The 26,590-nt window shown below is 47.0% G+C and overlaps 1 protein-coding gene across 1 annotated transcript; it reads right to left on the reverse strand.

Moving 5' to 3' along the window:
• Positions 1–3,089: 3,089 nt before the first annotated feature.
• Mal (mal, T cell differentiation protein (MAL blood group)) lies at positions 3,090–25,687 on the reverse strand. The gene is made up of 4 exons (XM_034495689.3): positions 25,483–25,687; positions 9,949–10,116; positions 8,335–8,460; positions 3,090–4,889 (listed from the first exon to the last, which is right to left on the reverse strand). The coding sequence occupies exons 1-4, from the start codon at positions 25,573–25,575 to the stop codon at positions 4,815–4,817; spliced, it is 462 nt and encodes a 153-aa protein (XP_034351580.1). The 5' UTR covers positions 25,576–25,687; the 3' UTR covers positions 3,090–4,814.
• Between the last annotated feature and the right edge of the window lie 903 nt (positions 25,688–26,590).

The following is a 26,590-nucleotide window of genomic DNA, read 5'->3' on the forward strand; positions in this document are numbered from 1 at the left end:
AGAAGAGACCAGCATCATTGAGGTGAAATCTTCTGGGAAGTGTTTTCTGAGAGCACAAAGAAGCTGTGTCCCAGAGATAGCCAAGGTTGGTTTTTTTTTTTTTTTTAATCAAGCACCTGTACTTGGTAATATGTAAGAGTCAACCAGGTGGTACTGGTTTTGAAGACATGAAGGGGTCATGAAGAGCAGCTGAGGCTTGGCACTGTGAGGGGTCATGGAAGGCCATTGGTGAAGGTGCAACCTCAGTTGTAGTTGATGGCCCAGGATTGAAGGGATCATGCAGAGGATTTGAGTCTTGGCACCATGAAGAGAGCCTGTGAGAGGCTGTTGGTGGAGCCTAGTTGCAGTGGAAGACTCCAGTATACTGGAGATGCCAGTACCATGGAATGGTCGACAAGTACAGTGGCAGCAGTGGAGTGAATCAACCTGAGCTTAGAGTGCTACAGAGGGCAGATCTGGAGAAGGGACCCAAGCCCTTTGGAGGAGCCCAGAAGATCATATGTAAATACCAGACATTGAAACAAGAAGCTGTAACATTGAAGTTGCCTTGAAGAACCCAAGAAGTTTGAGACGCCAGAGTCATGGGCTATCTGCTGAGGAAAGCTGCTAACAGAGAGTGGAACCAGCCCAGGAGAAAGAAGTTATTGCAGTCACGAAGATGAAAAATGAGTTGGAGATCTGAAGACCTCCTTGAAATCAGACATAGAAATGCAGAGTTTAGGGTTTGCCCAGCTAGTTTCCTGTCTTGCTTTGGGGGTTACAGTTAAGTGACCAGATGAATCTCAGAAGAGACTTTGGACTTTGAACATTGTTGAGACTGCTATAGAGTATGGGGACCTTTGAAGTTGGACTAAATGTATTTTGCATTATGTTATGTTTAGGTATGGCCTCCATAGATTCAAATGCTTGAACAAGCCTATGGGGGCCAGGGAGTGGAATGTGATGGCTTGTATATTCTCGGCCCAGGGAGTGGCACTATTAGAAGGTATAGTCCTGTTGGAGGAGGTGTGTCATTGTGATCATGGGCTTTAAGACCATCATTCTAGCTGCCTGGAAGCCAGTATTCTGCTAGCAGCCTTCAGATGAAGATTTAGAACTTTCAGCTTCTCCTGCACCATGCCTGCCTGGATGCTGCCATGCTCCCACCTTGATGATAATGGGCTAGACCTCTGAACCTGTAAGCCAGCCCCAGTTCAATGTTATAAGAGTTGCCTTGGTCATGGTGTCTGTTCACAGCAGTAAAACCCTTAGACAGGCCTTAAGTATGCCAGGCTGACCTTGAGTTCCCTATGTAGCCAAGGATGACTATGAGCTGCTGTTCCTGCCTCTGTGTCTGAGTGCTAGACTTACAGGTATGCGCCTCCAAACATTGTTCACATGCTGCTGATGAAGGGGACAAACTCAGAGCTTCCAGCATGCTAGGCAAGCACTCTACCAGCTACGTTACATCCCTAGACCTATGGTTTCAACTTTGTGTCCTTCAAGAATACCCAGTTCTTCATCTCCTTCCCACAGCATCCACTGAACTGGGGCAGCTTTAGGCTCTTTTGTCTGCAAAGGAAACCTAGGAGACATCCAAGCTGTCACCGGGGTATTGTAGCAACTCAGCCATCAGCTTTTCTTGAGATGATTGAGCCCTCTGCCCATGCTTTGGACCCTACTAATGGTCTGGCAATGTCCCTAATGCCCAGCTTCACCCCCACTACAGACCTCTGCTCACAACCATCATGTTCATGATGCCTCACTGTCTTAAGAACAGGTCTTTGTGCCCTAGAAGGGGAGTCAAGCTCAGGGCCAGGGATCAGAGGGGCTGGCTAGGTCCCTGTGCCACCGTTGTGGTGAATCTTGAGGTCCTCACTTGTGGAATAATCTAGAGGCCATCAATCACCTGTGGCTACCAGGAAGGTAGCAAGAGACCATATTTACATATGAAAGGTACTTTCAGGTGTGCCTGGCCCCAGGCAAGAGCTCCAAAGATGGCCAGCAAAAGATAGTTATACAGGAGGGAATGGGGATGTAAGTACTTGGCCTAAGGCTGACCAAGAATGTTTTCTTGCCCTTGGTTTTTGGTTATGAAAACACCAATGTATTTTCCAGACTAGACTTCCTATTAGCCAAGTCCCCAGGACAAATGTGTTATGCCATGTAACCAAGATGTTTTGTTGGCTAGCTATCCTCCATCACTGAGGAACAAATGGAGCCATACACAGGTGCCTGGCTGGTGCCTGTTCTGTGTAGCTCATTTCTGTTTGGTTCTTCCCAGTAGTTTATCCATGTTGTTCCTCTTAGGTATGGTAGATTCCCAGAAGGGCAAGCCCCAGTATGTGTGGCTACCATCAGCAGCCTCTCGTACCTGCAAGCCTTGAGCCCTAGGAGGAGTGAAGAATGGGCAGAGGGCAGGTGGCAGGTGGCAGTGGCGTCTGGGGGAGGTGAAAACATGCTCATCCCACTGGAGTTCCAACAAGGCATTATGATTCAAATAGGAAAGGAAATCCTTAACTTCAGAAGTAGGTAGCATGTGAATGTAGGGACTCTTTAACTGGTCAAGGTTCTGAGAATTAGTGACTGGTGACTGCTTAGCCCCAAATGGGACATCCATGTCAACACCCCACCTCACCCTGCCACCCAAGGCTGGGGAAACAGAAGGTGGGAACAGAAGCAGAGAATGGTAAGGAGCCCTGTGATAGGCTGTCTTCTGGGTATAGCATGGCTTTTGTTTTCATGGACTCACTGCAGCTATGGTTAAGACTGACACAAAAGCCAGCCAATAAGATCCGTCAGCATTCCTTCAGGCAGCACCAACTGGACTGGATGCATTCAAAGAGGGTGGGGCCATGAAGCCGGGCAAGGGATGTCCTGGGAGTGGAAGGGAGGAGATGGGGATGGGTAGGATCAAGATACATTGAATAGGTGTATGGGATTGTCAAAGAATAAATAAAAGCTTTAAAAAAAAAGAAAAGAAAAGAAACTGCAAAGTTTAACAGACCTAGGACAGAATGGATGAGACTTGTCAGAATTATCCTCAGGGTCTTTAATCTGGGTTTTTTAGTTACAACAATTTGCAACAATACCAACAAAAGAGACAAAGATTGTATGAAAATTTCTTTTAATGATTAAAAATCGGAAACATTGAGAAGCCTTTGGGAAATTCATCTTAGTCACCCTTCCTTCGTAACTTTCTTCTTCATCTTTCATTTCTTCTTGTCTCACTCATGTTGAGCTACTGGTTAGTGTAATTGTTAGGGTTCAGTTTTGTTGAAAATATAAGACTACCCCAGTCAGCACTCAGTTACAGATTTTGTTAAACATTATAATGAACTTCATGGAATCTCTTAGTTTATATTTTAATTTCTAAAAATAGCCCCCCTAATCTTTTGCTTGTATTTTAGTATGAAATTTTGGCTGTGTTAAGTGGACAGAATGGCAGATTTGGGTACCAGTATGGCTGGGATAACCAAAGTCCTCCTGTATGTGCCATTGAGACCCAATTTGGGGCTGAGGATGGGATCCAGCAGAAGAGTGCTTACCCAGCATGCCTAAAGCCTAGGTTCCATCCTTAGAACCAAGAAGTAGAAAAAAAAAAATCCCCAAACCTAATTTAGTTGTAGATTTCAATCTCCTACTTTGTCGGAGAATAAAATATCAGCTAGTGAATCCTGGCCCTCCTGGTGGCTGGCAGGACAGCCCTGCATCTGGGACTCCATCTCTAGGATGTCACTCACTTCTTTAAGCTGCGGTGACAAAGTCAGATCTCCTAGCAGAATGTTTGATTTTGCAGAGTCTCCATGTCCTTCCTACTTATGCTTTCTTCTTTCAGGTCAGTCATCCCTCATCTGGAATGAGGCAGCCAGAGATAGCCATTGTCTCTCCCTTGGCTCTGGAGTCAGGTCCCTTTTCTCCCCCAAAGAGTGGTCTGAGAACATGCCCAAACACATCAAGAGACAGCAGACACCCGGACAAGAGCATTTTAGATCAGCCTCAAGAAGAGAAGGAATGCCCACACCTCATTTCCTCGGGGCTTGAGAAGATTCTAATTTAGCAGACTGCTGTGTCTTGAAAGGAGAAGGTGGAGCCCCCTGGGACACACCTACGAGGGAGAAGCTATCCTGGTGGACACTGCTATGAGGGCGGTGTCCTCAGTGAGTCACTCTGGGAAAGACTGGCCCAGCACACACATCTGAATTGTCCCTTGAGATTCAGGTTACATCAAAGGACTCTGCAGGAAGAAAATTGAACAGGAAGGTGTCTGTCCCTGATCCCAGAGAATGAAAAACATCCCAGTTCCCCACCGGAAGCAGGAGATATAAAGATATTTAACAAAATATTTCAAAGGGGGCTCATCTTCCACTGTGAACATCTGGAGACCTCTGATGGGTGAATCAGTGCCCGTGACACCCAGACTATCTACAAAGACTAAGACATGCCAGGGGATGAGTGTTCCAAAGAGCCCATGGAAAATTCCAAGAGGCAAATTCTTAGGACATGCTCCAAGGGTCAAGGGGAAACAGTCATTCTTCAGATCAAGGTTCCCAGTTCCCACCCACCGTCCCGGTCAAGGGCAGAAAACACCCCTGCCAAGACAACTCCTTCTTCCCTTAGCTGGAAGTTAAATATAACAAACCCGAAACCCTGACAGAAGGTAAACATAACACCCAAGAGACAGGAACATGGCTTCCTTTTGTTTTTGTGTTTGTTTTGTTTTCTTTTTGGCTTGTTTTCTTTTCTCCACCAGCCAGGCTCTGTTCTATGAAGTTAATGGGAAAGATGGGCTGACCAGTTAATTGCATCTGGGTTTCAGTTCCCGGTCCACTGTCCTATGAAGACTTCCATCTGATTAAGGAAAACACAGCATGCACCACATAGAGCAGAGTAGCCACATAGGCAAACACCTGGAATCAGAGAAAAAGTTATTAGTGTGAGGTTATGTGTGTGTGTGTGTGTGTGTGTGTGTGTGAGTGTGTTGTGTGTGTGAGTGTGTTGTGTGTGTAGGCTAGAGGAGACATCAGATGTTCTCTGTAAGATTCTCACTTTTTGTCTTTGAGGCAGAGTCAGTCTGTGAACCTGAACCCCTACTGACATCTACTGAGTGCTATAGGTTCCCCTGTCTCTGCACACTGACTGGTAGGGTTTTACAGCGTTTGAAGGATGTCCAGCTTGTTATGGGATCTGAACGCTGGTCCTTATGCTTATACAACAAGCTCTCTTAACCACTGAGACATCTTTCCATCTCTCAGATTCTTTCTCTTAATCCCCCATTCTTCATTTCCCAGGCACAGGTGAGGTAACCAGGCTTCAGGGGAAGCAGAGAAGGCAGAGGACAGGGGACACCTAGCTTCTATCAACAGGAAGTGGTGCACAGAGACACTGCTGAGGCGGTGCAGTCCATCACCTCTGACTTGCTGTGCTCACCTGGGCTCTGTGTGTCTCCAGCACCTACTCCGGTGGCTAACCTCCCTAAAAGCTTGCCTACTCCCAAATACAATATTTGCACCTGGTTTTGTGACCTTCCTTGGGCAAGGGGTCAAGAGTTTCCAGCTCAGGTACAACATTTAGGGTGGCCACGCTTCTGTGAGTCTTGAAAATGCCCATAAACAGCACCCACGGTGCTCAAGCATGGGTCAATGTTCCATCCACATTGGCCAGAGGCGATGTGTAACCTGAGTTAGTTAGTGACAAATTTCTGAGAACCAAGAAACTCCTAACTATCCAAGTCACCTGTCCCCCTCAGATGGGACTTCCAGGCCCAAGGAGAACCCTTGGCAGAGGCACCTCAGGAGTTCTAGAAGAGACAGCAAGTAAAGATTTGGTTTGCAATTAAGATTAAGATATCCCCCAGCACACCATGAATATTTCGAGTCCAGGGCATGCTGAGACATTTTGACCTTCAGAAACCCTTTCCTGTGAACTTCTGCCATGTTGGCCCACCACAGTGAGAAATCTCCTTGGTCAACTTCTGACAACCCCAGAAGGTTTTCTGTCAAAGAAACTCCACTCACTGCCACTGAAGGTCAGGGTGAAAAAGCTTCAGAAACATCCCAATTAGGACCAGAGAGGCTCCAAGATCAGGTGTTAATTCCCTGTGGGCCAATCCAGAGGAGACTGAATGGAAGTAGCTCTATTTTGAACCTGGCTCACACGCCACGTTATTGGTTCCAGCCCAGTGAACTTGACAAATGAGAACATCTGGTTTTTGATTCTAGCACACCTGATTTTTGGCTGGGCATGTACATGTCCATCCAAGCCCAAAAAGAAATCCTGGGGACAGAATCAGCTCTGGGTGAGTAGATATTGTGAAAGGCCTACAATGGAGGCAACATCATAAACAATCTCCATCTACATCCAATCACATGATAACTCTCACGGACATGAAGGTTGAGGGGGAAAGGGAGAAGCTAAGGATAAAAGAATGAGCCTTGCATAATTCCATGTCTAAGATGCAGGCAAAACTGAATTGGGTTTCTCTCTCTCTGTCCCCACCACCCTGGTGTTTGTGTGTGTGTGTGTGTGTGTGTGTGTGTGTGTGTGTGTGTGTGTGTGTGTAGTGGTAGTGGTAGTGGTAGTGGTAGTGATGGTGGTGGTGCTGGGGATTGAATCCAAGGCCTTGAACATTCCAGACAAAAGCTCTATCACTGGCATATACCTCAAAACCTATGTCCTAGTTTTTAAAAAAAAAAAAAGTCTATTGAAAGTAATAGTAAAATATCTGTTTTTCTGTACGTGTATGACCATGTGAGTGCAGTGTCCATGGAAGCCAGAAGAGGGTGCTGGATCCTCTAGACCTGGTGTTATAGATAGTTGTGGCGTACTGGATGTCCATGCTGGGAACGGAACACTGTGAGGGCAATATTCTTTCTCAACGGCTGACCCATCTCTCCAGCCCCATGTATCTTATTTCTTAATTATAGGAGGATTTATCTTCTCATCAATACATCTGCTTGAACCTGTGCACTTGACTGGGTGAAGGATGCTTTTTGGTAAAAAGTTGGGATGCCGTAGAGCCAGGTAGTGTTCAACCTGTTCAGTGGGTGGGGATTTTAATTCAATCTACCTAGATTTTCCCATCACATCTAATCTATACCACACTGTTGTCCTGAAGACTTTTAGGGGAATTGTTGTCAAACACTTGGATTTCTGTGAACTCAGAAGGCTTCTGGGTTAGGAAGGGGGAGGTCTGAGGTGCTCCTCCAATGGCAGATGAAACTATCTTTATAGATGGTGGCAGAGAGGAGGGGTCACCAACCTCAGGGAGGAAGGCACAAGCTAGATGCTGGCTGCTGTTTGGAAACTCCATGTTGGGAAGTGTTCCATGACATAGGACAACCGAAGAGCATATTAACAAGATCTTTGAGGTGGCCAGGCTCCTGCAAGTTGCTTAAGGGGACATGCAGCTTTTCCAGGGTTGCATAGTGTCCCATAAAGTTGATGCTTTGAGGAACTTTCTCCCCAGACTTTCCCTCTAGATCCAGGAAGAAGCACATTGTCCAACAGCCATCCCTGTGGACTGCACCCAATCTCTGTTCCACACTTTGAGCAAATGACACAGGTGCAGGCATCTTGGAATCTGTTGGCTCGTTCCCCTTCGGGATTGACATGATGCACAGCTCAATTTCTAGAAGCTGGAGAAGCACCATTTCTAACTTTTGGTCTTCATTTTTCACATGTCACCCATAGTTAGAAATAAGTTTTTAATGATGATTCTGAGTTAAGTACATCAATAATTTGTTCTAAGGGTACCTACCTCTCAGAAAAACATCTTTCTGAAATAACAGCCTCTTAAGTCCTTGTCATTTGGATCTAGTCCATTATAAAGAAAACCCATCCTGTCCTCAGAGTCCCTTGTCTTGACTGAATGTCTCTGTGGATAATACTCAAGGAGGGTATGAGACACAAGTGGCCAACCTCACTTCTCAAAATGGATACCAAAAGACTGAATAGGTGGTCAAGACCCTGGCTTTGACACTTGCCTATCTTGGAAACTAATCCAGGCTGCCTCTCTGTCTGTGACATGAGTGTAACAATACCACTGTCCTCCCAGGATTGCTGTGAGGGTCAGATAAGAACACTTGTTGAGTATTTAGCGGTCATCACCCTTCAGATGTCTGACTATACACAGCCAGCCTAGCACGAGCCCCTGTGTCCACTGAACCTTGGACCATGCATCCCTGAGAAGACAACCAAGTGAGTTCTGGCTCATCTCTTCCTTTCAGAGTGGCTTTTCTGCTTCACAAATGAAGGGAAGGTTTGATTTCATTGGGTTGGGCCACCTTCCACCTGCAGCAGGCTGTGAGAGTGGCTCGCTCTGTGTACTGCAGGTGCAGGCTGCAGGGAACTTACCACTGCAGAGATGTTTTCATGGTAATGCTTGTAGGTAAAGCCATCGAACATCGTGATGGTGGCCAGGGCTTCCAGAACTGAGGCACTGAGGTAAAATAGGGCAGCCACACAGTGGTAGGCTGCATCCTGTGGGTGAAAAGGGTTGTGTCAGAGATGAGAAGAAACACCCCAGTCCAAACATGGAGACAAAGCCCTCAAATTACCTGCTCCCATCTTTGTCCCCGACCACTGCCTTTGAATCATATCCATAACCCCTAAGTCTACCAGCTTAATGGAGGTTTGATGGCTGTTGGCTGCATTTCCTTTCCATGGGTAGATCCCACAGTGAGCCCTTTAGTGGAAGAGAATGCTGTTTTCTCTGAGGTATTAAAGAGGAAGGGTTTCGAGTGTGTGTTGATTGTTCTTTGTTATTAACTTGACAGGACTAGAAACTTCTCTGAGAGACACCTCTGGGTGTGTCTTTGAGGTTGTGTCCACAGAGGTTTAACTGAGGATGGATGAGACATCCCGAATGTAAATGGCACCATCCCATAGGCTGGGGTCTCAGACTGAACAAGGAAGAGAAACTAGCTGAATACAAACATTCATCCTTCTGCTCTCTGATTACTGACATGAGATTAGCGCTTCACCTCTTCTGCAGTTAACCCTTCCCCACCATGATGGACTATACCCACAAACCATGAGCCACATGCACCCTTCTGTAAACTCCTCTTTATCAGGTATTTTTCCATAGCAACAAGAAACATAACAAATACAGGATTACAGGTAGAAATAAAAACAGGTTCTGGACCCCAAGATCAACTGCACATGCTTACAGTCCTGGCTTAGCTGCAGGGTCTTTGTCCAGAGCGAGAGAAGCCTGGGCCATGTCCTTTGCTTTCATTTTGTTGTGTTGGTCTTATTTATTTCTTTTGGCTCCTGGTGTATTTCAAAGCAAAAAGGAACTGCGACAATGTTCTGTGTGGTTGTAATTTGGAAGTGATTTCAAAAGTGCAAGTAGAAAGGCCATGGAGAGGTATCAGCTTAGCCAAGTGGCCTGACCCTCTTTAGTGAATAATAAGCAAGTCCCTCTTGTATTTATTTGAGGCCTGTCTCCGGGACCTCAAAGCAGAACTTACTACAAAAGAAAGAACACAGGCCATTTTGGCGCCCAGGTCTTCTGGAAAGTGTGTGCTTAGATGGTAGTCTCCACGAAGCCAGGCAGAAGGCATGGTCTAGCCACTAGGGAGCCATCAGCTTAGGCCCAGCCTTCAGGACTCTGCTCCCCTTCAGGACAACAGCCCTCCTGGATAGTGGAAGCACCTGAGAGCTGTCAGGTGCATATGGGTTGGGGTGCTGGCTCTCCTTGAAAAAGCTATAGCAGATAAGAAAGCAGAGCACCCCATGAGATTCTGCAGTAAGTAGTATCCTGCCTCTCTGCTCTGACCTCTTCAATGTGGGGAGCCCTCACTGCTATGAAGAATCTGAACCAAGGCCAGGCCAACTCAGCTTTGGATTGTGCTGGAAAATGTTTTCAGGGAAGGTCCAGTTCAGGGTTGGAAAAGTAGTCTTCCAGTCATGTGGTTCTAGCACTGTCCCCGTCACCATTCACAAATTCCCTGGGCCAGCACTCACCAGTGTGATCCAGGAAGCCTCCCCTCCATGAGTACCAATTATGTACATGACCATCAGGGAAGTGGTGGCCACGAAGCAGAACACAGACACGAACATCACCCAGCCCTGGATCAGGGGCAAGGGTACCAGGGAGGAGGCAATCAGGATCCATACCAGGCCTCCAAAGATCTGCAGGAAGGAAACAGAGAGAGAGAGAGAGAGTATTGGAACAGGGCAAAGCACAGGTCACCAAGGGGCTTAAACGCTAGCTTGGAGCCATAGCAGGTGCTCAGGGACTCTGGAGTTGCAGATACACAGAACGCATACAAAGAGGGTAGGCATGAGCCTCAGCAAAAACATCTCTTTTATCCTCCAATGCCACAGGCTAGACCTCCAGTCCCACCCTTTGCCATTGCCTGCTGGCTTACTTTGTTTCATTTCTTAAGTAAAATTTTTTGTTTATTTTATTTAATAAACGTTGTATTGCACCTGGGCATTAAACACCCCATAGACATTAACTCTGGTACCTCCAGCAACAGCGTTATGGGCAAGGAATGGACATATTTGTCAAATGGTATATAAGGCAGGCATGTAAAAGCATTGCAAGAACTTATAGTATTTAGTATTAGCATTCGAATGCCTACCCTTCCTTCTGAGTGTCTGTTCTTCTCAACAAGTGCCTTGCTATTAAAATTCTCCTAATATTGTAAAACAGTAAGCAGCCAGCTGGGGGTGACAGTACAGGTCTCCAATGCCAGGACTAGAGAGATAGAGGTAAGAGGGTGGCAAGTTCAGGGCCAACCTAAGCTACATAGTGAGACCCTGTATCAAAATATCATGTAGCCAATGGTAGAAGTCACTTGTCTAGCCACTATAAGACCCTGGGTTCAATCTCCAGCAACAGAAAAAAAATTGTAGAAATCAAGAGATTTTTTTTTTAGGTTTATTAATGGGTAAACTTACTAGCTACACTATATTATTGGCACTTTTTTCTCAGACTCAGAGTCTTAGACCCTCAAGTGTAGGAAGTTCTCTAACTGTTGCTGTTGAAATTGGAGTGGAGGAGTCACAGGTTGGCCTTGTGTTTGAGAAGAGCACACCTCAGGGACAGCCAAAAGAGATCACCATTGATATCCCCAGGGTTGGAGAGCTTCTATTCTCAGAGGGGAGCAAAGGAGCTTCCAGAAGCCAGTGGGATGGCCGAGTCACAGGACCCTCCCTGGGATTGTCTCTGCTTCTCTCTGACCCTTCCTCAGCTCAAGCCTCATCTCTCTGTCCCATGCAGATGAGGACCAGGCTGAGTCCTGTGGAGATGGCTCTGCAGTAAAAAGTCTGGAGAACACTGTGATAGAGCAGGGTACAGAAGATTCTTCTGAGAATCTGGGGCTGAGGGCAGCCAGCACTCCCAGCCTTGTGTTGCGGGTAGAATGGGACCTGCTTTTAAAGGAGGCATTGGAGAACAGTATGGAGAAAAGCAATGGTCAGACAAGTCTGTCCATCTAGTCCTTTAGTGTGGGATATTTCCTATGTGCCCTTGGTCTGGTCACCTTATAACCATCCAGGGCCAATTTAAGTCAAGCTATTTGTCTGCATGCTTCAAGGGAATTCTGTATCTGGCAGGAGGTAAAAGGTGCTTTGCATGATCAGGTAGTTTTGGGAGTGAAGTCTGCCTTGATCACAGAAGCAGGCTCCCTGGGTGGGGATGCTAGGGGAACCCATCCACCCCATCTCCCAGCCAGCCATCTTCCAGGCTATCACCCTCCCAACCATGCTTGTTAAATGGCCGGACTAAACCATCACAGGAGCAGCTTAGGTCGCCCACATGTGTGGGAGCACTACTCTGTAGAATCTATGTGGGATCCTGTGGGCCAGAAGTCCTTATGGGAGGCTCATAGGCTTGACCTTGAAGGATGCTGAGTGCCACAGAAGAAAGGTGTCTCTTTCAGTCCAATCCATCCTCCCAACTCTTGCCAAAAGGCCGAGTGGATCAAGTCATTCAGACTCCCTCAGAGCATAGCCAGCGAAGGTAGACTGGGTGATGACTATATTTTGTTTACTGTGGCTATATCATTGCTTTTAGGACAGTGTAAAAGGCATACGTTAGGTTAGGCTACTACGCATGAGCACCTGCAAATGTCAGACTTCGAAATGGCTTTCGGTTCCTGGTCTGCAGAAGTATGGCTTGTATTTTATGTCCCTTATATCACCCCTTTCAACTCTGTTCTCCGCTATGGGAACATACACAGGAACTGTGAGCGGAAGTCAAAGGCGGGGCAGCAAACAAGCTAGAGTGAAATAACACAGGGTTTGCCAAGGTCTTCCTAGATGCCAGCACTGAGCTGGATCTGAGTTTCTGGCCAATGCCTGACTGATTCAGGCTGCTTGAGTGAGTGCTTTTGTCCTCTGCTAGAGACTGTGCTCTGGTTCTCTCTCTGTCTCTGTCTCTCTCTCTGTCTCTCTCTCTCTCTCTCTCTCTCTCTCTCTCTCTCTCTCTCTCTCTCTGTTTCTCTCTGTCTCTGTCTCTCTCTCTGTCTTTCTCTGTCTCTCTCTCCATCTCTCTCTGTCTCTCTCTGTCTCTGTCTCTCTCTGTCTTTCTCTGTCTCTGTCTCTCTCCATTTCTGTCTCTCTCTCTGTCTCTCTCTCTCTCATACACAGAGAAAGACAGACAGACAGAGAGATAGACAGGCACAGATATACACAGAGAGAGAGAGGGAGAGAGAGAGGAAGAGAGCAATCCCTGGAGTCCAGTCAGAACCATTGTCCACAATTGTCCAGAGAACAAAACCCATCTTGTACCTAAGTCCAGCCTCCAGCCCCTGACAGTCCTCAGGACCTGCCTCTGAGCTTGCCATCCTGGGCATCTGACCTGCCATCCTGGAGCTTCTGAAGATTAGGCGTCCCTTCCACCCTTTAAACAGTATAAACAGCAGTAGGTTTCACAGTGAGCTACAGTTCTCTCTGTCTGCCTTCCTTTCTTTCTCTCTGTCCAGTTTTTAAGACAGGGTCTCTTGCTATAGCCCAGGCTAGCCTGGAACCATGTAACTTCAGTTGGTCTCTAACTCATGTCAATCATCCTGTCTCTACTCCCTGAAGGTGGTGGGGGGATTATAGACCTGAGCCATCATGTTCATCTCTCTTTATAACATTGTTAATGATATGCATCTCACACATGGTACAATTCATGCACTGAAGAGCTACACTTCAATGGTGTTTAATAGATTCATACATACAAACTAATCATCACCTTGGCCAACTTTAGATAACTTTCATAAATTCAAAATTCTACAATCAGTAGCCTTTTATCATTATATTTAGCATAATGACAACTGTATTATCATAATTCCCACCAGTCCCTTGTGAGGTGTCTGAAAGCCACAGAGCCACTGGCTCCTAGGATGAGCTGGCTGTGGTGACGGTGTGCATCTGGGAAGTCATCAAACACCATTGGGATTTACTAAACACCTAGGGACATTCTTCCATCAGTTTTCTGTTTGCGTTACACCTCAGATTAGGGGCCAGAGACTTTGAAGAAAGATATCATTGACAGCCCTGGCTTTTGCCCTCCTGTCTGGTGATAGGTCTTCCCTATGCCCACTACTGCCTGGCTGAATAGGTGGGGAGCAGAGAAGGGAACGCAGGACGGATCAGACAGGGGTGGGAGTGGGAGGAGTCTGTGAACCTTGGAGGGAATATGAGGCATTTGGCTAAGAAGACTCACAACCCCACTGAGAAGGTGGGAGGATGAGGGGAACAGAGCTGAGGAGAGAGTGTATTCCCAGACAGTGTTTAGAAAGCTTTTATCATTCTTCATTGGGAACTTTCCGATTTCGAGAGCGGCCTTTTGCTCCTGTCAGTTCCAGTACAGAAGTTCCCCATTGACAGCTACAGCAGCTGTGGGGCACAAAGGCTTCCACATCTATGGATTTAACCAATTGTAGATTTTTAAAGTGGAAAACCCAGGCATGGTGGTGGATAGCTGAAACCCAGAATCTGAGGTTTGCTTATGCATCAGAGGCCAGACTGAACTATAGACTGAGACCCTGTCTCACAAGTTACAATGAACTATTTGGAGGAAAAGAAAGCCTGCATCTGAACTTGATGTAAGCCAGGCAGTGGTGGTGCATGCCTTTAATCCCAGCACTTGGGAGGCAGAGGCAGGCAGATTTCTGGGTTCGAAGCCAGCCTGGTTGACAGAGTGAGTTCCAGGACAACCAGGGCTATACAGAGAAACGCTGTCTCAAAAAACAACAACAACAACAACAACAAAAAAAAAAAAAAAAAAAAAAGAAAGAAAGAAAAAGAAAGAAAGAGAGAAAGAAAGAAAGAGAACGTGAACTGAATATAGTTTAGACTACTTTTTTTTCTGGCCAAAATGAAGCCCAATAGCTGGTCCTGAGCAGGTGAGGTGACTGGGTGACTGGCCTGGAGCATGGTGCCTTAGAGGCAGAGGTGGATTTAGCTGGTTAAGGTGAACGTGAGGCCAGGGTATGCTTCTCTGTTAGGAGGATAGAGACTACACCACAGAAGAGGATGCTGGAGCAGGTTTCAGGGCTCCAGAGGGTGGGGCACAGTGTGAGAGCAGTGGGTAGCAGAAGCTGGGGTGGAGGAAGGGTGAGCCATGGAGAGCTGATATTTAGCATGAATCATGGGGGCCAAAGCCTGTCTGCACCCTACTCCACCTTCAGGTTGTCCAGAGGGCAAACAGAAAGAGCAAGCAGGGCACCCACACCCGGGAGATAAGGCACTCCTGGGCAGTGAGCAGTCCTCTCAGGCCTGGCTTCAGGACCCCGCTGGCCAAATATTTGTCAAGTGCATGGGGATAGGTGAGGGTTCAAAACCATTTCCTTCTGTAATGAAAATTCTAGGTGTCTTTCAGCTCTCAGGCTCCAAACACACATATGTAATTGTTAAAAAGTTTCTCCAACCAGGTGGGGGTGGGGCCCTGGGATCTGTTCATGTTAAAGCTGGGCTCCCCCAACCCCCACTTCCATTCCATCCTACCACAGACAGCAGAGTAGCTGCCAACAGTGATCTCAAATGATGCTCTCCAAGCTGCTGTCCTGGGAACTACATGGATTGACCAGTTCCTCTGGGCCCTAGTGCTCCAAGCTGGAAAATGGGAATAGAACCTGGATTGATGCTCTAGGGTCCTAATCCATGACTAGGCATCAGATTATCCAGAACACCTTTAAAAATCAAACAACATCATTCAGACCCAGGCCCAGGGTCAGAATAAACTGGAAAGAGGAAGAACTGTGGGATTAAGAACCAGAGGACCTAGGCTCCTTGCCAAAGGCAAGCATGTTTTCATAACATGGGGCTCTGAGTGATATTCTCTATGCTCCTGACAAAGCAAAAAGACAGCAGACACTGTCTCCAGTCCTGCAGAGTTTCCAGCAGAGCCAAAGAGAACTCCACTGCAGGTCCTGTCTGGCCTTGCGATGTAAAAATATCACGGGGAACTTTGTTTTTTTTATCTTCAGGCTTCCAATCCTGCCTTGCTTTGTGCATGAGAATAGCTTGTTGCTGGTTGGCCTCTAAAGCCAGGACACAGCCTCACTAACTAGGTGGAGGGTTTTACCTGGGGTGAGGATATTGGGCTGGACACTGCCTGGAGCTGGATGCGGGGAAGAGCTCTAGGGACGTTTCATATGTAACAAAAATGTTTCCAAAGGTTTAAAATGGTCCTTATCCATAGTTTACTCAATCAAATGATCTTTGTGGAAAATAGTTTCCTCAGGAGATAGATAGTTTCTGCGGGAGCTTCCATAGGAGCCCCAAGAAGATTCCCACTGCTTTGTTTTCCTTCATTAATAATTGTGTGACCGCACATTCGACATTCAGAGGGAAACTTTTGAGAGTTGGTTTTCTTCTTCCACCCTGGGTTCTGGAGGTTGAACCAAAGTGGTTAGGCCTAAGTACTTTAGCCTTTGGGCCAACTCTCTGGCCTCCTGCTCAGTCTTATGAGTCACCTACGGGAGGCAGACCAGAGTGGGCAAGGGTACAGACTTTAGGCTAGAGTTCCAAATTTGAATCAACGATAGCTTTGCCATACCATCTGGGCCACCAGGTCCCCTGGGTAAGTTACTTAACTTTTCTGTTGTTCTTTTATGTGTGAAATGGTGACAATGATGCATATGAAGAGGGCTGACATCAGTAGAGAGCTGTGGTGAGTAAAGCAGACTGTTACCACATAAAAATTCAAGTGGTCTGTGATTTCCGTATGTATAACTTCTCACTTGCTAACTTGCTGGGAGCTAGAGTTGACTTATTAATTAACTATGGTTTTTTTTTGTTTGTTTGTTTGTTTGATTTTTTTCTTTTTCTTTCTTTCTTTTTTTTTTTTTTAGTCAGGGTCTTAATATGTAGACCAGACTGGATGCCTGCTGGGTTGTAGTCTAGGATTACTAGAGCTAAGAGTCACATCAAAAACTGGGGATGTAATGTAATTGATAGAGGGTTTGCATAGCATGTGTGAAGCTCTGGGTTCTATCCCAGCACTTCAAGAATGAGCTACACCTGGTGGCACACACCTATAATCCCAGCCCTGCTGGGGTGGATGCAGGAGACTCCAGCATCCAAGGTCATCCAGTTACGTAGCACTTTTAGGCTGGTCTGTGATGCATCAGATCTTGTCTTTAAAAAAAAAAAGGGGGGGGGGTGACTATATAAGCACCAGAAAAGAAAATACCACGGTGTGCCCCAAACTGAAGGTTATAGAAAATGTGCCTGCCTAAGGGAATGTAATATTCATGTAAAATAATGGGGCCATCTTTCTTACAATGAGCTCACTTGTAAAAGAAGAAAGGAATTCTCCAGGACATTCTTGAGATTCATCTGGAGTTTCTATTACTTGTGGAGCTAAAAGAGTGCTTCGTCACAGCTTGTCCACTGCAGGGATTGGGTGGCTGAGGTCAAAGCCAAGATTTGTTCCAATTCTCTGGTTGTTTCCTGAGAGCACTACTATCTGCTGTCAGAGTCCCCAGAGCAGAAGGTCTGCCAGGGGAACATGCCAAGACAGAAGCCAAGGAGGATGCCACCCACATACAAACCCCTTGAATCAGGCATCAGGGCTCCCTAGAGCTCCCTCATAGGTAAATGTGACCAGGAGTTTGTGTGTTGACTTCTTGGGAAGTAGAGGTAATGACCACAGAACACAGGCTGAACATCAAATACTACTCTTCTCTTTATCCCCTGGGAGGAATAGAGAAGATGGCCTCATCAGCTGAGAGGTGCCAGTTGGCACACCCAGGCTTCTGGGAGGGCTGCCAGGCTCCATATCCATGAATGCTGTCCCGAGGCCACCAGGAACGGCAGTCTCAACTCTCTGTTGGCCACGTGCATGCTGAAGCTTTCCGTAGCCAAGAGTTATGTCAACACTGAGTGTACTGGTGAGTTTTATGTCAACTTGACACAATCTAGAGTCATTGGACAGGAGGAAACCCCAATTGAGAAAATACCTCTATCAGATCTGGCTGTAGACGGGGAAGCCTATAGGGTATTTTTTACATTATTGATTGATGGGAGATGGTCTAGCCCATTGTACATGGGGACACCCCTGGGATGATGATCCTAGGTGCTATAAGCCATGAAAAGCAAACCAGTAAGCAATACTCCCCCATAGTCTCTACATCAGCTCCTGCCTGTCTGAATTCCTGCCTTGGTTTCCCTCAGTGAATAGTAACTTGGGATGTATAAGATAAATAAACCCTTTCTTCCACAAGTTGCTTTTGATCATGGTGTTTGGTCATAGTAATAGAAACCCTAAGAGACCAGGATTTTATTTGTGGTAGTGACATGAACAGTGTAATCACTGTGTGTTCCAGCAAGCTGTGCCTATATAAGGCTGGATGGCTAAAAGAATCATTCCGGAAGCCAGAGAACAGGGGACATTCTTGTTCTGTGTGCGCATGCACGTGTGTATAAATGAATGTGCATGTATACAAGTGTATCTGTGCCTAATACATGTCCACATGAGTTCATGTGTGTATGCATGTGTGAATGTGTGTTTGTATGCATGCACACACACACCTGGGCACACACTTGCATAGGGATGTGTTCTTATGTAGAGAGGCAGATTGAAGATGAGCTACTGCCAAGGAAGGAGATGGCACCACAGTCCTTGAGTAGTCAAGAGGAAGAATGATATGGAGAGAGAGAGAGAGAGAGAGAGAGAGAGAGAGAGAGAGATCAGAACAACACCCTTGACCACTAAACACTGCAGCCTTCCCAGTGTTCCTTAGCTTTGCCTACAAAGAATAAGTCTGGATGGAGCCTGAGGCCTCCTTTCTTATTCTAAGAGGTGAGGCTGACAGAGTAGTAAACCCAGGGAAGTTCACCAAGATGTTAGTTCCATCTCCTGGGTTGGGAGAAACTCAGCTCCTAATGAGTCAGAGGGCAACCTTCCTTCACTCTCGAAGTGCTCACTCATGCACTGAACAGGCACCAAGAGTGACCCTGTCAATACTGTGACAGGCACACCCAGAGAACCAGGGGTAGGGGGTAGGGGGATAGGGGGTGGGGTAAGCTGCTGGTCCCTGAATGAATGAAGGCTCCCTCTGACTGGCTAGTATCAGTGAATTCCACACACGGTCTCATTTGGGTGGAAAATTTTATACCACACCTATACTCCCTGACTGTGCCCAACAAGATAAACAGAAACAGAGTTTCTGTAAAAAATACCAGACAAGCCACCTGTAAAAGAATCTGTGGAAACACTAGACCAGAAAGGAGTGGCTTTAACCCAAGAAAACAAAAGGTATTGACAGGCATCACTAAGTAACTCTGTGAGCACACAAACAAGTGTGTATCCGAAAACACCCATCAGAGTCCCAGCACACTTTCTGGGGGCCTGGGGGCAGTCTTGGGGCTTGGTGGCCACCGCCAGCTTCTCCTTTTATCTGCCTTTAAAATCAGGGTCCTCTTGTGATCTGTAAACGCTAGTCAGGTGAGAGCAGCCACCGTCTGCTTCCTATCAGCTTTGCTGAAAACAAATCCTACTTTCAATAAGTCTTGTTGAGTGCCCAGTCTTCAGGCATGGTCTCAAGACCAGCCACAAAGGCCTGCAGAACATGAACTGAACACCAGGAAAGGGTGCTCTTAGGAGGGGCTTCCAGGTGATGGAGACAGGTAAGGCTGAAGGGCCACTCCTGAACGGGGAGCAGTTTTGCACTCCCCCACCCCACTGGGCTATGTGGCTGGTTTTAGAAGGCCTAAAACCCAAGAACTGGGTGGGTTCCTTCTCTTCCTCCCAGGCTTCCTAGTCTTACTATGCCTGGCTTGTCACCTCACTTCTGCAGGACAGGACAGCTGATTACGAATGTGACAGCACACTTTGTTATACCTGTGCCCTTCCAGACAGTCTGGATACTGTCACGCACTTGGGAAAGGTTAATTCCATTCCCACTGACAGTCAGTTCCTATGCCTGTAGGGTGACACAGCAATCTGTGTCATGCTTAGAATCCCCAAAGAAGCTTTCTCCACCCATTCTGGCAAAGGCTAGCTGAGCGGTGCCAAGAGCAGCTCGGGCAGCACCCAACTTCCAGGACAAAAGGCAGGACAGGGTTACCACCACACCCACTTTTCTTAGCTGCTGCATCAAGCTGGCTGGAGGGAGTTGCTAACTCATTGTTGAATCCTGATGGGAAAAAAGAGCCACTGGGAAAGCCCCACAGAAAGCATCTGTGCGGGACACAGTGACTGAGGGATACAAATTAGTGTCCTTCACAGCTCCACCTATCCTCAAGCCTCATCCTACACTGCCAGGGCTTGAAATAAATAGAGAAAATGGTGAAAATTGGCTAGACCCCTCCATTTCTTTGTGGGTACAGGGTAACCAGTTGATCCCAGAGCAGAGGCTGAATTATTAGCCAATTAATAATAATTATATCTAATAGTGATTGTGTTGTAACTATATCATTTTATTTTAAGAGTTATGCATACACATTCTGTAATGCGTAATGGCATTGTGGTCAATGACAGGTGCACACATGAGTAGTTCTATAAGATTTTACCGCCTAGTGATGTCATGGCATCTTCATTTGTGAAAGTAGACACTGTGACCTTCACAGTGCATTAAAATTTCCTAATAAAACTATGATGCTTAGCTTTGTCAACTTGACAAAACCTAGAATCACCTGGGAAGAAAGTGTCAAGGGAAACTGGGTTGGCCTATTGGCATGTCTGTGGGGGTTGTCTTAACTAAGTTAACTGATGTGAGAAGACCTAGCCCACTGTGGGCAGCACCATACCCTAGGCAGGAGGTCTTGAAATTGAGCCTGAGCCCAAGTAGGCAAACAAGTGAGTATGTGTGTATTCATTTTTCTCTGCTCTTTACTGTAGATATAATGGGGCAAGCTAATTTGAAGTTCCTGCTTTGACTTTCTACAGTGAAGACATGTAACTGGGATAGTAAACTGGGATTGTAAACTCCTTTCTTCCCTAAATGACTTTTTGTTAGGTTATTTCATCACAGCAACAGAAACGAATGTGACATTTACCCATGGATTCTCACTAAAGTCTAGCATGAATCCCATCTTGTAGCTGGGCTTAGATTTAGACATGGCCATGGGACTTTTAGTACCAAGGGTGGGGAGAATAGTCCTTTGGTCCTTCTTGGCTCTCAACTGGGCAGGAAGGGAATGACAGAGGAGATGGTTTGGGAGGCAACTCATGTCTGCACTTCCTGCAATGAGACAATGGTGTCAATAAACTCTGTTCTTTCCCAGGACAAGAATAACAAAGTTTGTGTTTAATACCTAAATAACAAAGAAAGCAACAACACCCAGGGACAGCATGCCGTCTTTTGTGGTCCACCCTGGTGGATGATATAGTCTTTGGCCTTTCTCTAAGGTGCCCACTCTCTGAAACCTGTTCCTTTGGCCTTTAGGGGCCTCCTTGGAAGTTGAGCCAAGAGTTTCAGAGGGACCTGTCCTGCTTCCTGCCCTCCTCTTGGCTGTGTCCCATGGGTTCTCTCCTCTGCCCAAGTATGTTGACCCACCACAACTTATAATGAGGCTTTCTTGCCACTCTGCAGGCCTGGGGAACCTTGATGTATTCCTGTGATCCACACTGGGGTTGTTTTGCCCAGATAAGAGCAGAAAACTACCAACATGTGAAGCATTAATCGCACAGAGCCTGAGGCTGTGAGGCCAGAGTGAATCACTAACCCTGGGAAATGCCACTGCTCAGGTCCAGCCAGACGCTAGCAGCAAACTAAGCCTTCCTACCAGTGTACAGAAGGACCCACGCATTATGGGTCCAATCGGGACCAATCAGGACCAATTGGGACCTACTGTCTGTTCCTTATTCTTGGGATTAATGTAAACTCATGGGAAGGGGGCAGCCACACTCTCCCAAGGTACTTTACTTTGAGAATGAGGGTGTGTTTACCACTGGCTTCACATTCGGTGACTCCAGAAGCGACAGTTACTGGAGTATTCTACTAGCACTTTCTCTAGAGGACTGTAGGTCTCAAGTCATGCCAGATCTAGGGACAGACAATGTGAGTTCTCAGGGGGAAGACTGAGTCTGGCTGTACTAGGAGATTTTAACCAGTCTCCTGCCAGAAAGTATTTATTTAGTTCATTAAGAGTCAACCTCTGGCTCCCCCTAGCTCAGGACTGGCCACCTCCTGGTCCAGTGTCCATCCCAGCCCTCTCTCTCTCAATGATGGGTCATAGTGCCAAAGCAAAGTGCGGGCATTCTCTGGTAGGCAGCTCCAGGGTCTTTCTACCTGTCCTGCAGACACATGCAGGGATGATCAGCTGAGAGCCGACCTTCCTCTCCCCTTCCAGCATTTCATTTTGTGGGTCCTCCTTCCCTGGAGGCTCTCAGGTAGGGAAGGTGCCTCTGTGACCCTGCCGGGCTCTGAGTTACCAACTCCTGATCAAAGCAGGCCACTGGCCCTTGAAAAACTGGAAAAGTCACTTCTCAAAGCCAAGAACTTCCTTCTCTCCCCAGATCTCTATAATTCTGCCTTTAGAGGAGAGGAGGAGAGTGGAATGCTGGGGCAGAATTTGCAGTACTTCCCTCTGGAGAGCTCAGAGAGGACCCTAAAACATAGGACACATAACACCACATAGCCTGGAGGAGCCCTAGCCCCTCTTTCTGTCCCACTTCCTAGGGACACCAGGAAAATTTCTCCTTGCACAGAGAGTGTCCGTGCTATGGAACTGTGAGAACCTCAGGACACCTGGGAACCTCACCTGCCTCTCGGACATCTGTTCTTTTATCCACTCTTTAAAAAGGTCTTAAAAGGTGGCCTGGATTACATATGACCGCACCCACTGAGTCAGTGGTCAGTGTAAAGCTTATCGTTATTGGATGTAGTGACTAAGAACCCGTGGAGAATATTTTTATGTAATGCTGGTATCACTGGTAGTGTCACTGGTAGTCACAGCTCTGCAGTGACTCTGAGCTGTTCCTACATTCCCCAGTGGGCGAGAGAGAGCTGCCAAGCTGGTAGAGTTACCTGCTCCAGGACACCTTTGCTGTAAGAAAACAGTTGCCCAGACCCAGGCAAGAGGCTCCCTCTCTTTCTCAGTTTCTACCTGGACCTGCAAATGCAGGGACTGGGATTCTACATCTCTTGTGCTCTGGAGGGCTGGCTGCATCATCTCACGACACAGTCAAGGCTCTGTGGGGCTGGCTTGTCCTCAGCCAGGTGAAAAACTAGGACCTGTCTAGTCATTTTCAGACAATAAAAAGTTCCTCTTTATTCTGAGACCCATAAAAGCCATCATTTTAATAATTAACAGGTCCAACTCAATGTAGGAGTCAATACTGCAAACCAATTCTGGATGGCTCCCTCATCCTGCCTCCACCCCTAAATATGTACCTACCCAGTTGTCACCAGGGACTGACCCTGCCTCCTTCCCCATAGTTTTGAGCTGTGCAAGGGTATATAAACAGATATTTTTGGAATGCCTAATACCCCTTTTTAAAAAGACAGCGTATGACTATATAGCCCAGGCTGGCCTCAAACTCACGACTCCTGACAGAGATTACAGGTATGAACCATCACACCAGCCTTCTAGAACACTCTTACCCAGGAAGTTTTGTCATGAACTTCTAGCCTTTCTTGATGACAACCCACCTCTTGGGGAGGGCAGATTGTATTTCTGGCACGTCTGTTAAATTCCATTGAGGGGGGTTATTTTAAAGTTTTATTGCAGTCTTTTCTTCTGGACCTGTTTTAACACTAATAGTCCATCTAATGGTGGGAGCTGATGTCTCAGTGAGGTTTCGGTTTCCTTTTCTTGATGACTACCTCGGCCGAGCATCATTTCACAGCTTTGAGCCGTTTGCCCACATTATAATTGTATTTTATGTTTTGAGTTATAATATTCCAGATTAAGAAAACACCCCCGAGGTGGTCAGTGCCTCTTCCAGGCTTTAAACTTTCCAGCTTTCTGTCAAAACACATATTGTTTCATATGCACGGTCTATGTTGAGGAGCTCTTACAGACTGAGTCTGCCTTCTTCCTTCTCTCCCAGGCAGAAGCCAGCCCTAATCTCTCCAGGAAGAAAAAGTCAAAGATGGCAAGTGAGACATGGAAGGTCTCCGGAGAAAGTGACAGACGTGGACAGGCGCAAGAGCATCAGCTGAGGTGGAAGAGACACATTTTTTAAAACACAAAGGGACAGATTCTGGTCAAGAGGGAACCCTAGGGACCCTTGCTATCACACACAGGAGTGGTGAGCACACTAGTGGGGGGCATTTTCACTAAACATGTAGTGCTGAGATTTTCTACACCAAGCAACTCTCTTCATGAGGATGGTGGGGTTCTCCTGTCCTCTCTGCAGATTTAATTGTCTTGCCTGGCTGGTTTGTTCCTATCCTCAGAACTAGTCTTTTTGCCATACTGAATAACTAAAAAGTGGGAGAGGACCCTTGGAGGCTGTGGACCTGCCATCACCAGAGGTGCCTCTCCCCCCGCCCCGTGTGTGTGTGTGTGTGTGTGTGTGTGTGTGTGTGTGTGTGTGTGTGTGTAATGTGTTTGTCTGTCTATAACCAAAGTCTTCACAAAGAAGCATGAAAATCAACTGGCACTTTATCTCATGACTTGGTATGGTCTCCAAAGAGCCAACAACAGTTTCTAGAGACTAAGGTTTTTTTTTTTTTTTTTTTGTTTTTGTTTTTGTTTTTTTGTTTTGTTTTCTTAAAAATCTCCCTATCCTGTCACACCTCAGGCTGAATCTTGCTCTCCTTTGATCAGGCCTCTGTAAATTCTTCTTTGTAAAATTCTGAAGAGTCACCCATTACTTATTCTCAGCTCCTGGATACCATCTGCTCATTTTTAGAAAACCAATAGTGGGCAGACATAGGCTAAGAGATGTCAAAAACAAGAATGCCCTCCCACCCCCCAGCACCCAGTAGGTACTTTCTCATACGGGCCAAATGCCTGTGTCAAATACCTTAAGTTGGCATTGTTCCAGGGTCTGCTTGGCAATCCTGAACATAGAAGAAACTCTATGACATTGAAAGACATGCTAAAGACCTGGATGACCTTGGCAAGTCCAACCCAGCTCTGGGCATTGGGTGCTCCTATTTGTAAGTTGTGAGACTTGGCTTGGCAGTGTGCAGGGTTTCTTATAAATGTTACTTCCATACCCATGGCTATGATTATGCCTGGGGTGTGAAATCACTTTAGAGACACCCACATTTGGGTTCAACTCAATACTCATCTCAGTTTCAGTGGCATCCCTTGATGATGGAGCCCACTGTCTTTGTGTCCGAATCTCCTTTCCTAACCATCCAGTTAGAAGCCGGGATCTAGTTGTTAAAATTATCTACATTTTTTTTTTCTCCAAGTCAATGCTCCATAAAAAGACTTCTGCCTGGCGGGAGCACAGGAAATGTAGTCTCCACACCCACAGAATTAAACAAATACCCTCCTGTCCAGGTAAGTGCTAGAGGACCCTGGGGACTGGAAACTGAAGTAGCTCTGAAGCCTTGGGACATTTTACCGGGAGCTCACAATAGGAAAGTTTCTCAAAGCTAGTGGGTTCTAGAGCGTAAGGCTAGTAAAAACCCAGCCCAGGCGCAGAGTCAGCCCAAGGTCAGCAAGGCTGGCGACAGAATCCACCTGTCTCCCTCGACTCCTCCCTCCCCTCTCACTGGGCTTAGGGACCGCAACCCAGCAAACCACAGCCACTGTTTTTCAAATTTGGCACAGAGGCATTCCCTTTCCAGAAACTTCAAGGGACCTGAAAAGTCTGGCTTCTCTTGATCTCCAAATCTCTGTCCGCAGCATGGAAGGGTTCTTTAGCTGGGTTTGGTTATTCAGAAGGACTCTCAGTGGGAAACGCAGGGCATCTTGTAAGGAAGCTGCGCTCCGAAAGGAGCAAAGCTCTAGGAAGAGGTTTTCCTGCACCTGCCTGGGAAATAGGTCCGCTAATTTAGAAAGGAACAAACCACCGAGAGATGGGGAAAACTTCCCCGATTTTGGTTCCCTCCATGCTGCTGGTGTGACTGGGGACAGCGGTGCACAACTCCCGAGCAACGCAACCCACCCCGTCCCTTTCCCAGAGCAGGGCGCGCTATCACTCACAAACTCCAAGACGAAGAGCAAGTCAGGAAAGGTGACGAAGACCGAGAAGCCACTGGGCAGGGTGCTGCCACCCGAAGCCGCTGCCGGGGCCATGCCTGCGAGCTGGCGTCGGCTTTGAGACTGGACAGGCTCGCCTCTGACTCCGCACTGACCACTTGCTCGCTCCGCAGAGCTCAGTGGCCGCAGCGCCCCCCCGGCGCGGGTTAAAAGCTGAAAGGCCTGGGTCAGAGGAGGGCGGAGCTCCAGCCACCCGCCCCGCCCGGGTCTGCTGCCCCAGGGGACACGGCTGAATCGCCTCTGACGCCGCCCTGAAACCCAACGTTGTACTCTCTGAGTATCTGCAGGGTTGGGTTGGGAGTCTGTACTCTCAGGCAGTGGATGGAGCCGCTCTCGCGCCGCACTTCCTTGTATTGCGCGCCATACAGGTGATCATTGTTCGTCGATAACCTATCCGAGACCTCCTCATTTTGGCACCCATACCCATTTAACTCTAGTTGCGTCTCCAGTCTTACGCTGGGTGCTTTAATGTATGCAGCCTTCACATCCAGGCTCCTGGAGGACACATTCCCGATTTTGATCTCACCTGCAGTCTGTCAGGGGAACTATATGCCAGCAGGACTGAAGGAGGCAACTCTTAGGGGAAAGAATCTGGGAAACTGTCTAGCAGCGGCGGTGGCTATGGGACAAGTTGCATCCTGGGATAGATTGCCAGGGGAGATTCGGAGATGGGGCGGTCCTCCCCCATTCCGTGTCCTTTTTAATTTTTGACTGCCGAGTTGTTTGTGGGGTCTTTACTCCTCTTGTACCGTAACTTTGTTTTATTTTTGCCTTTATTTTTAAACAAGTAACACACCCCAGTAACTTCTATTTATATCACACCAATACTTATCTTTTTTAAAAAAATAGACTCCAAGGCTAAAAACTCTGTCTCTCGCTGAGAGGGGAAATGGCCTTTCTCAACCTCCAGCTCAGATTCTGAACTTGATCCCCACCTACCCCAGCTGCCACTACTGTTCAGGGTCTCCCTCTTGTGTGTATAGGGTCCCTCCCACTTTCCCTCTGACAGCTTTATTCCATTTCCTAGAAGAAGTACGTTTCTGGACGTATT

Source organism: Arvicanthis niloticus, chromosome 2 (genome assembly GCF_011762505.2).
Source record: "Arvicanthis niloticus isolate mArvNil1 chromosome 2, mArvNil1.pat.X, whole genome shotgun sequence".
Classification (NCBI taxonomy): domain Eukaryota; kingdom Metazoa; phylum Chordata; class Mammalia; order Rodentia; family Muridae; genus Arvicanthis; species Arvicanthis niloticus.

Coding starts and splice junctions, on each gene's coding strand:
- Mal (XM_034495689.3), bottom strand. CDS start 25,575: ATGGCCCCGGCAGCGGCTTCGGGTGGCAGCACCCTGCCCAGTGGCTTC. Junction 10,117..25,482: donor TGCTCTTCGTCTTGGAGTTT/GTGAGTGATAGC, acceptor TCCTTCCTGCAG/ATCTTTGGAGGCCTGGTATG. Junction 8,461..9,948: donor AGGCTTCCTGGATCACACTG/GTGAGTGCTGGC, acceptor TTTCACCCACAG/GATGCAGCCTACCACTGTGT.